This window comes from Dinoponera quadriceps, unplaced genomic scaffold, assembly GCF_001313825.1.
Source record: "Dinoponera quadriceps isolate SergipeBrazil2010 unplaced genomic scaffold, ASM131382v1 scaffold2512, whole genome shotgun sequence".
NCBI classification, from domain to species: domain Eukaryota; kingdom Metazoa; phylum Arthropoda; class Insecta; order Hymenoptera; family Formicidae; genus Dinoponera; species Dinoponera quadriceps.
Window position 1 is genome coordinate 51,523 of NW_014556881.1, and position 11,300 is coordinate 62,822.

The 11,300-nt window shown below is 44.1% G+C and overlaps 2 protein-coding genes across 5 annotated transcripts in view; one reads left to right on the plus strand and one right to left on the minus strand.

Annotated features, from left to right (window-relative positions):
- The window catches only part of LOC106748359 (neurexin-4), a 16,361-nt gene that overhangs the window by 1,034 nt on the left and 4,027 nt on the right, over nucleotides 1-11,300 (plus strand). Inside the window, exons 1-8 of one of the 4 annotated variants that reach the window (XM_014626796.1) lie at nucleotides 490-612; nucleotides 749-844; nucleotides 3,940-4,136; nucleotides 9,046-9,187; nucleotides 9,299-9,669; nucleotides 9,851-10,189; nucleotides 10,366-10,840; nucleotides 10,951-11,280. In XM_014626796.1, the coding sequence (XP_014482282.1) occupies nucleotides 3,990-4,136; nucleotides 9,046-9,187; nucleotides 9,299-9,669; nucleotides 9,851-10,189; nucleotides 10,366-10,840; nucleotides 10,951-11,280 (1,804 nt within the window). In that variant the 5' untranslated portion in view covers nucleotides 490-612; nucleotides 749-844; nucleotides 3,940-3,989. Of the gene's footprint in view, nucleotides 1-489; nucleotides 613-748; nucleotides 845-3,118; nucleotides 3,316-3,939; nucleotides 4,137-9,045; nucleotides 9,188-9,298; nucleotides 9,670-9,850; nucleotides 10,190-10,365; nucleotides 10,841-10,950; nucleotides 11,281-11,300 lie in introns of those variants that run through there. The other 3 variants (XM_014626794.1, XM_014626793.1, XM_014626795.1) reach the window with 3 other exon arrangements.
- On the minus strand, nucleotides 4,695-8,173 carry LOC106748361 (Golgi resident protein GCP60). The gene has a single exon (XM_014626798.1). It carries the CDS (start codon nucleotides 7,540-7,542, stop codon nucleotides 6,073-6,075), a length of 1,470 nt encoding a protein of 489 aa, XP_014482284.1. The 5' UTR covers nucleotides 7,543-8,173; the 3' UTR covers nucleotides 4,695-6,072.

Consider the following 11,300-nt stretch of genomic DNA (forward strand, 5'->3'; position numbering starts at 1 on the left):
TCTACCTTCGTGCCGAAAACCTGTTGGCCGCGCTTTGTTTTGCAACACTTTGGTACTACAATGTTTTGTAATTGCGCGAGTCGCTGCGTTTGCCCATGCGCCCGTTGTTGTTATTTAACGTGTTCGCTCTTTCGTACATGGTTATGCACGTGCAAAGAGCGTCAACGCGATTTTACACACAATTGTCCCAGGCAGCCTAAAACTAGGTCATAAAACGTCTTAGAGACTTCTTACTCAAAGACGACTTTAAGACGTCTCAAAGACGTCTTACGACCCAGTTTTAGGTTTGGTGTCTGGGGTGTCGACGTACGGTCTGTTCTTTTCGACCGAACTGGCTGCGGTAGTTCGAGAAATTTACGCACACTGAGAAACGTAAGAATCTCGTACGCCTCGTACGTTTCGATGTGTGTGTGTACATTTCTTGAACCGGTGCGGCCAGTTCAGCTGAAAAGAAAATGAAACAGCCGTGCGAGAAGTGTGTATGTTTACTGCGGAGTCTGACTCACTGAAAGTTACACGCGTTCCTTACGTCCGATATATTTCGCTTTATCACAGTTATCTAGATTCAATGATCGTAATCAATTCTGTGTATGCTTTTATCGCACTAATCGGGTAATTCAATAACTTTCTCGGCTTTCCACAAGCTTATGTTCGACTAAGTAAAGCAAATATTCTGCGGTCTTTTTTGAAATAGAAAAAAAAGATAATAAAGTATATTTTAATAACATTACAATACTGTGTCCCGCAGATGACGACGAATGCAGCATTCCTCTATTGGACAGAGCTCATATAACAGCTACTACCTCTTTGCCTGAGAGAGGCGCAAAGAATGCCAGGCTAAACGGTAAGAGAAAATGTTTGAATATCTCAGTATCCACAGGCGTCTCTCAACATTCATCAGACAAGAGTCTATTGTACAATTTTCTACTTTGTATGTAAGATATGGTTATTATTATACTGATAGTAGTTTGTTGCTTGCTCTATTATCCCTACAGAATCTGTCGTTGTTTATATTGCGCACTATACTTGCTTCTCTTTGCATCGACGATAGTTACGAAAAATTCTGTTGATACTACTTTCTCACTCAGTATCTTCCGATATACATGATGAGGAATTTCAGTGAAAATTGGAGAAATTAAATTAACATTAACGGCCATTACAAGCTATAATGAGCACGGTAGTTGTGCTCAATCATGAGAATTAAATGAGGGCTTACACACAGAGGCCTCTCTGTGACTCATCATCCAATCACTTCATCTTATCTGTCTTCATCTTTATTATGTAATACTTTATGAGCAGAATTCTATCTATCTTAGAGATAAAGATTGTTCATTTTTATTTTATTTGTTTTTTTTTTTGTTAAAAGAAAAGTATGGCGTAATAAGTTGATATATTTGCTTTAGGTGGATCCTAGCAAGTAGCCTGGAGAATATCTTAAACGAGATATCTTGAAAGACATTATTTTTATAATCAGAGATAACTTAAGGGTGTACCGACTGCAATCCCAGATCCGCAGCCGAAGGGATATACAAAGACTGTGATTAAATAAGGCGAATGCTTGAGCTTAGATGTGTGAACATTGTTAAAATGTCGTCAGCCGTTCGTTGGGCATTCAATTGGAAAGAGTGGAATCCGAATCGGGAGGAGTTTGAGCGTGCGATTTCGTGCGTGCAGAGCGAGGAGAAGGCCAGACTGGGGAGATTTGTATTTCGTAAAGATACGAGGGCCTCCCTCGCCGGCAGATTGTTGATGAGAAAATTCGTCAATGAGTACGCCGGTCTTCCGTATGACGGAATCACTTTCACCAGAGACGAGCACAACAAGCCTGCATTGAGAGATAACGCCGCTGTTGCGTTAAGCTTTAACGTTTCCCATCAGGGCTCTTACACGGTCTTAGCCGGTGAAGTTCGAGACGTTAAGTTAGGCGTGGACGTGATGAAGTTCGGGTACAGCGGCGGCAAAAGTATCTCCGAATTTTTCCGCATCATGAACAGAAACTTCTCGGCGGCCGAGTGGCTGGAGATCAGAGGCTCCGTTCCGGGGAAGTCCGAAGCGGAACAGATATCTATGTTCTGCAGGCACTGGGCGTTGAAGGAGAGCTATGTGAAAGCGCTCGGTGTGGGAATCGTCGTTGATCTGAGGAACATTGACTTTCGGACTAATTCGGAGTTGCGTGCCGACTCGGTCACGACCGATACGATGCTGTATGTCGACGGTGTTGAGGAAAATTGGCTGTTCGAAGAAACTTTGCTCGACTCGCGGCACTGTGTCGCCGTAGCGTTGCCGCGGGACGACAAATCACTGTCCCGTAACACCACGTGTTTTGAGATCATAGATTACGATCGACTCATGACGCACTCCGTTCCACTCTTTCCGACGGATTCACGGTACACGACTGAATATTTCGCTAAACCAGAAAAGCCATGATAAAAGCCTCCTTCGATTACTTGTACAATAAGATCGCAACCACGCATGACGGAATGTTTCTTGCTACGTTTATATTAAGAGATGGATATTGCACATTGTACATATATGAGTTCAGCTGCCAATTAATAAAGCACTAAGCACCACCTTTCAATAATTTCTTTACTTACCTTTTTGTAAGCTGCATAACTTTTCGTGTGCAAAAGTCATAGTATAATTAAATTCTGTAAAGAGGCAAGAAGGGATAAAAATATCACGAATTAGAATTACGATGGCGCAAATTTGACGTAAAATTCACGTAAACAAAAAAAAGTAAAACCCAACTGCGCCAATCGCAATAATTCGAATGATAACGTTAATGTTATCTCGACGAATAGTATGAAAAAAAAAAACCATCTCTTTTTCGAAAATTGTTACACAATTTCAGAAAAATTTCCAAGAGGTACTCTTTCTGCGTTTCACTTGAAAAATGTATATTACGGCATACGTTACCTTTTAAATGATCTACTTTACGGCATTATGTAGTTTTGGTACACCCATACAAGTTAATCTCTGAGTATAAAAAAAAACAAGGCGCTGCTAGAAACGATTCTCTCTGATTACGTCGTTACGTTTTCTGTCTCATATTGTTTGTATAAACGTTTTTCGTAAGTTTACTTTTGAGTTGCGTGCATGCATACATGTTGTGGTGTAGGCGGAAACGCATGGACGGCTAGCAGCTCAGATTTCGGTCAGTATTTAATAATCGACCTGGGCCAAATAATGAACATCACGGCCGTGGCCACTCAGGGACGATTGTTGCAGAAGGAATATGTTATGGAATATCGTATCAGTTACGGTACCAACGGTCTTGATTACCAGAATTACAAGGAAGAGGATGGCCATACGAAGGTAAGCTCGTTTGGGAACTCCGCTGGTTCTAGTCATCATCCTGCTTTTAATACAATGGTGAGACACGACACGCTTGATTAATTAATTAACACGCAGCGATATTTCCCGATAATACGAGAGAGGCTTGCTTGGTGCATGTGATAATTTCTGTAAATATAGAGAAAGAAGTCGTTTGTTAAATACTTCATAATATTTGATGTTATAAGGGCAGTATTGTCCGGAGCTTTTGAACTACTGGTAAGTACTTCAACGCGCTTTACAACTTACATCTGAATAGGGCTTCGCATCGATCACTACTATCTATATTTGTTTTTCAACACTCATTTCGTTTCTGTGTGTTTCATTAATTTCTCTAATGTCACGTCAACATGTACTCACGTACGCTCGCACGAATGCTAAGCAGATCATGTCGAAATTTGTACGATTATTGGGTGTGAGAGTCACTTTTGGAATTAACTACGCAACGAGGTTTTCCATTCTAGTGATACATATATATATGCATATGAAATAAAGAAAATCCTCGTGATTTCTTTTAACTATTTCTATTTCCTGTGTGTCCGTTTGTGCTTGCTTCGCTTCTACTACTCTCCTCTTATACATGGACATGGAGCCTGGGCTTTACAGGAGATTCCACGTGGTCGCCCGAACTTAGCAGTTACGATCAACATCTTACTATGGAGCTGGGGGACAGATGTGAGATACGCAGCATTGCTACGCAAGGGCGGGCGCATACTAATGAATACGTGACAGAATATATTATCCAATATTCCGATGATGGTCAAGCTTGGGCCAGTTATGAAAGCCAGGATGGCGTAGATGAGGTATTGAAATTCAAGGATGGAGCCTTAAATTTGTTCCATCCACGTATCTAAGAGTATAGTGTCTAAAGGTTCGCGAATTTAAGTCCCGGCCCTACAATAGGTATCTTAAGTTTTAAGGAATTGACCAATCACAGTTAATTATTCTCGTCACGTTCGACTGTGATCGGTCAATTTCTCAAGACACAAAGCTTAAAGCATCCATTGCAGATACCAGGACTTATGGTTGATCGAGAAAGATTTTGTGTTTGATAGCATTTTTTTCTCCCCCTTCTATCTTGAAATTTTCACAGTAGAACAACTGAAGCTTTCCTCCTTCCTACATACTAAGGTACATAACGGTATAGAGTACATGAGCGTAAGATGTTACATAAAGATACGGATAAGATATAGATATTTCGTTTTATTGAGGTTGCTGTCAGATTTATATCAGCTTATCCTGGGTGATATAATCTTAAGAGTGTAGTAAAGAAACGCATGTACACACACTTTCTCAACTCTCGTCATTCATAAAAAGGAAAGAATCATAGAGACGGGTTATTAATATTTATACAGACACACTTGAAACATAAATCTCATTATTATTGTTGTTGTTGTTACATTTAATATCAGGTTGAAACACATTTTTGTTCGTACATCCGGAAACTGGTCTGGACAGGTGTATGTATGGTGCAATATTTATAGGCGAATGCGCGATAATAGATTTAACATTCTGTAGTCACTCTTCCTCCGCTCTTTGTATTCTACATCGATAACAAGCGTATTACAAAATTTTTCTCCCGTAGAAATCCCGTGAATGAATGAAACGTCCTGCCCGTAAAAAACCCCGTACACCCCGTTCCGACAGAGAGATATACTGTGTTTGGAATCTTCTGTTCTAACAATCGCTACCGAAATTCGAGAATCCAATTGAATATCGCAAGCAGGAGCGCGCGTTTTTCTGGGTCGCATGTGACAAAGTAAACGTTAAAGACTGCAATATTCGTTACCGAGAGGATCGATGATACCAACGTTCGCGGGATTTGCAAAAAGACACGATACTCTTTTCGTCAAATTCGCCGTGTGTGTCTTTCTTTTTATTCCTTCTTTCTCTTTCTTTCTCACGCGCGCGCGTCATCGCCTCCGCTGCTGTATTTCCTCAAATTTGAACGAAATACGTAATATATCCTTAATAAGAGAACTACAACATATATATATGTATATATATATATATGTATAAAACATTGAGTCGCACGAAAAAGAGACTATCTCAAACGAATACAGGTGAATACAGGGGATACTGAACGAATATACGAGGATTAAACAAATGCAGATTATAGACAGACATACAGGCGTGTTGCACATATATGTACACTTAACATCTCCGTTCGATACGGGACATCTTTTCGCACGTACACATGTGTAAAGATTCACATTACCGTCGATACGAACGCTCTGAAGTTCTCGAAGTTGCGCCCCGTCTACGCGACAGAACAATAAATGTGCGCGTGATTCGCGCGTGAGAGCCGCGGGTACGCGATATTACGCGATGAATAGATGAATTAAATCCGGGTTACGTAAATTATACATGTGTGCCACGTGTGTGTATATATATATAAAAGAAATCTCGGTTCGAGCTTTTTTTCTTTTCCTTCTTACGCATGCACTCGGTTTTGCCACTGAAAACGAGCAGAACTTTTGTGTGTGTGTGTGTGTGTGTCGTCACTTACAACTAAACAATAAATATATCTCTTTTGTGTGTGTGTGTGTGTGTGTGTGTTACACTTCTACACGGACCGAATCGACACATCAGACTCATATTCAGTTGGACTAGCATTATTAGTACAGTTATTAGTACATTTATAGTGTGAAGGCTAGTGCTCAACGGACATACGTCTCGTTCGTCGTTCATCACGCGTCGTCCTCTCGTCGCGATGGACGGACGGCTTGACGAGGTTGATTAATTGTTGTTATTGTTCGTGAAGCCTTGGCCTTGCCGCGTGTAGTACACTCGGTAATAGAGTCTTTTGCTCCGCCAGAGCGAATAAGAGTTGTCGAATTTCAGAAGGTACACCCCCTCGCCCGGGTACTGGTGGCTACCGCCGTAGATCTCGTCCTGCGAGTCCCTTCTGTAGACGGGCACGATTACGCTGATGGGCGGCGTCGTGGTTCGCCGCTCCGGCCGGGCGTTGTTGTTCATCGGTCCGCTCTCGAGGTCGTTCCTCGGCTCGTACTCCTCGTCCTCGTCGTCCTCGTCCTCGGACTCGCTTATGTGCACAGATACCTGATTCGTGTCCGGCTTCGACCACTCGAAGTATACGCCGAAGCCGATGTCGTAGGAGTCCGTGACGAATTCCCAGAAGAGGCACGTGCCGTCCTCGTGCGTGGGCACGCGGACGGTCACCGTCTCGCCATGTCCCACCCTGATCACCGCGTCGGGCGCCTCCCGCCAGATCGTCCGCTTGAACTCCTCCACACCCTTCCTCGTCCACATCTCCGCCGGGGTGATGGGAGGCCAGTCCTCCAGGTCGTCGGAGTCCTCGTCATTCGTGTTGGATGCGTCCTTGTTGTTATCGTCGTCCTTCGACAGGCTCGTCTCCTCCTCGATGTTACCGTCGCTGTTCTTCTTCTTTTTCTTCTTCTTCTCTTCCTCTTCCTCGCTCTGGTCCAGCTGGTTCTGATGCAGCTGCTGCATGTACTGATGGTAGTGTTGCTCCTGCAGCTGCCTGATCAGGACGCCCTGCTGCTCCGGATTGCCGGGGTACTGTTGTTCGGCGTACATCTTGAACTGGTGGTACGTCTGCTGATTCAGGGCATCCTGGATCTGCCGCCTCTGCGTCTCCTCCTTCAGCCTCTCCTCCTCCCGCTTCTTCCGCTCCTCCTCGAGCTCCTTCAGCTTCCTCTCCTCCTCGAGCTTCCTCGCCTCCTCCTCCTTCTTCAGTCGTTCCTTCTCCTCGAAGTCCCTCTTCTGCGCCTCAGCCACCGTTCTAAACAGGGGACACAGCTTATCCAACAGGACTATGAAGCCCTCCATCGCCTGTTCCTTGGTAATATCACCCAGATTCTGCCAGGCGAGGCGTCTGTCCTTGCCGATTACGTCGAGGACGCCCAGCGGCGGTGCGTTCTCCGCGGTGCACTTGCCGTGCGTCACTTGCTGAATGAACGCCACCAGTTTCAGCTTGTCCTCGTAGGAGATGTGCACGGCCTTACCCTTCTTCTCTTTGTAGAAACCGAGCGCGAGCTTGTAAAGCTCACGCGTCTCGAAGCCCCAGAGCTGCGGCTCGCCGGTTTTCCCGAAGTCGACCGCGTCATCGTCGACCTTGTCCTCCGTCGGCGCATCGTCCTCCGTCGTCGCGCAGGCCAGGTTCAGCTTCTCGAGCTCCTCCTCGAGCGCGGGAATGTCGTCGTTTTCACCTCGAGCGGCCGCCATTTGCCTTCGCTCGCGTTTGACACGTCGATGAAGACTGATACGAGTCGCGCACCTAACCTTCGCCGACCGACCTAACCTGTGCCGCTACGGCCGAGCGGCGGCGTTGGTAGGCGTACGCGACGGAGATTCTGCGCGGCGTCAATACACGAAGGAGAAGCCGTCGCTGGTAAAATGGGCGAATCACGAGCGAGCGCGGAAACGCGCCTGCCCCGCCGGCCACGAATGTGTCTTTAACGTTCGCTTCCCCGTCGAGACGAATAATCGAACTGTATTCTTTCGCTTCCTTTTCTCCGTAAACCTTTATTTCGTTATAAAAACCGGTGATTTGTACATGTAATGTTAATATTATATAATGTATACATACATTTTAATATTATTATGTTGTATTATTTTTTTATCGCACACACACACACACACGCGCGCGCGCGCGCGCACACATGAAAAGGAGGCTACCCTATAAGCGTGTAATATTCCGAAAATATTATATGAATGTTATTAAATATGAAGATAATATTCTTATAATATTCTAAGAATGTTACGTGATATCTTTTGATATTTTCGGGATGTTCTGTTGATGTTGTATATGTCCGCTTCACACAATATTCTTGGCACATTATAAAAATGTTCTTAGAAAATATAAAAAAAAATAATAATATAGAAAAAAATATATATAAGTAAAAAAAATATATGTATCATTTTTCTAGTATAAAACGTATTTTTGCACAAAATCATTTCGACTTTATTTATATAATAAAACAATTGGTATTGCGATATATTTGAAATAAAAAAAACTCCAATTATATATATTATATATGTACATGGAGTTGAATATTTAAGAAATATATGATATTACAATAACATTAAATAATATTATTTGTTTAATATTATTAGGAGTAGACATAACCATGTTTCAGAAATATATTACGCGCTTATAGGATAATACCTTGTTTTTCAAGAATTTTGTCTATCGCGAGAACATCGCAGCTCTTGGAATTCATGCATCTGCGTTTAACATTGGCGTTTCCTTTACTGCTAACAATCTAGTTAAACTAATGCACACACTTGGGTAATCGGTAGTGGTTGGGATAACATATATATATATATATATATATAACATATATATATATACCACACCTATATTGAAAATCTGTGAAATTAATCGACCATTATTTCGCCTGTCTGATGAAATACACGTTGTATGAACTTGTGTAACTCACGTTAAATCGATCGTCTCTTTCACGCACTCGGGATCTTCAAACCGATCTGGAGACTGGTTTCTGCGTTCATAACAAAATCATTGATCATTTGGTACTAACGGTGTCTTCGTTAGACATTTCACTGTTAAAAATTAGCCTTAACTCGAGGAATGCATGCGAATTAACTATACTCTGCACGATTGTTGCGCTATTAATTATCGATCACTGAGGTAGCATATATGAGAATTATTAATTCGACAAACGCGGCGACAGTACGGTTTCCGAAACGTTTCTTGATTTTCCGCAGATGTTCAAAGGTAACGTAAACGGCGACGGGATAAAACTAAATAAGTTCGAGGTGCCGATAATCGCACAGTGGGTTAGAATAAATCCAACGCGATGGAGGGACAGGATATCCCTGAGGGTTGAACTCTACGGATGCGAATACGGTATGGAAATAATGAATAATAAACACTCTTCTCGCCTTATGAGATGTGTGCGTTAAAAACAAAATATGTATCATTTATAAGATGACTAAGTCGAACTTGTGTGGATTTCAGTGTCCGACGTTGTTGCCTTTAACGGGTCGTCTCTCGTACGCATGGACTTACTCAGGGAGCCGATCGAGACTGACAGACATTTTATACGTTTCCGCTTTAAGACGAATAACGCCGACGGCGTATTAATGTATTCCCGCGGTACGCAAGGTGACTATATAGCCTTGCAACTGCGCGACAACAGAATGCTGCTTAATATCGATCTGGGATCCGGTATTATGACCAGCCTGTCCGTCGGCAGTCTTCTTGACGACAATATGTGGCACGATGTTTTAATCTCCCGTAATAGGAAGAACATTTCGTTCTCCGTCGACAGGGTATTGATCAAGGGTAGGATAAAGGGAGAATTTCACCGGTTGGACTTGAATCGTGAAGTAAGTGAGGAGTTCTCTCTCTCTCTCAAGAAAGAGAGAGGCGAAAAAAAATTTTCGGCCACACAAAGTTTTACCACACACGAAGGATTTTAAATGTAGCCTGCTCCTCCGTAGAGATCTATTTACTGGTTTCGGAGAATCCTTTTTTTATTTTGTTTTCTCCTTTTTCTTTTTCTTTCAGTTCTACTTCGGTGGTGTACCCAACATGCAGGAGGGTCTGGTGGTGAACCAAAACTTCACCGGCTGTATAGAGAATTTCTACTTGAACAGTACGAATATAATCAGCGAGCTGAAGGAGGTGGAGGCGGGGGATGAGAATTTGAGATATCAGAGGATCCACACGATCTTCGCCTGTCCGGAGCCACCGATAATCCCCGTGACGTTCTTAACTAAAGGCTCCTACGCCAAGCTGAGAGGATACGAGGGTGTATATTCACTGAACGTCTCCCTCAGTTTCCGGACTTACGAGGAGAACGGGATCATTCTTTACCACAAGTTTACGTCTCCCGGCTTCGTCAAGGTTCCGTACTTTCGATCTTTCGGTCTTAATCCTCGAGCTTTAGATGCTTTTTTAATCAATACGTCACGTGCGAAAGACAGCGATAGTTCAGCTCCCTGTTATTATCCGTCTTCGAGACTCGCGTCGTTGTGAAGAAGAAGTCGCAGCGATTGTTTACTTGATTTTTTCCTGCGCAGCTCTACCTGGAGAAGGGCAAGTTGAAGGTCGAGTTGCAAACGCGGGACAATCCGCTGGTGAATTTAGACAACTTTTACGAGACATTCAACGATGGCAAATGGCATCAGGTCATCTTGACGATGGCCAGGAATTCCCTCATTTTGAACGTCGACGGCAGGCCGATGAAGACGAATCGGCTCCTGGAACTGGTAACCGGACAGTTTTACTACATCGCCGGTATGACCGACGAGCTGAGCAATCGCGGCTTCATCGGCTGCATGAGGATGATAAGTATCGACGGCAATTATAAATTGCCGACCGATTGGAAGGAGGAGGAGTACTGCTGCAAGAACGAGGTTGTGTTCGACACCTGTCAAATGGTGGACCGTTGCAACCCGAATCCCTGCAAGCACTCGGGAATTTGCCAGCAAACTTCCAACGAGTTCTCCTGCGTCTGCACCAATACCGGATACGGAGGCGCTGTTTGTCACACATGTAGGTATACACCGGCGATTCTCACCGGTCGTGAAACGTTCGATTGCCTGTGTGTGTATCTCCGACCGAAATAGCAGTAGACTCGAAATGACGATCGATTCCCCGCGTAGCGCTTAGCCCTCTCTCGTGCGAGGCGTACAAGAATACGAACGCGGTCAGCCAACGGGCGGTGATTAAGATCGACGTGGACGGAAGCGGACCGTTGAAACCGTTCCCGGTGGTCTGTGAATTCTTCGCCGACGGGCGCATCAGGACGGTACTGCGTCACGGTAACGAGCATCCGACGCCGGTCGACGGTTTCGAGGAGCCCGGCAGTTTCATCCAGGATATCGTTTACGACGCCGACCTCGATCAGATAGAAGCCCTGATGAACCGGTCCGCCAGGTGCCGGCAGAGGATCAGTTATTCTTGCAAGCAGTCCAAGTTGTTCAATTCGCCAGGTAACGCCCCCCCCCCCCCC

Coding starts and splice junctions, on each gene's coding strand:
- LOC106748361 (XM_014626798.1), bottom strand. CDS start 7,542: ATGGCGGCCGCTCGAGGTGAAAACGACGACATTCCCGCGCTCGAGGAG.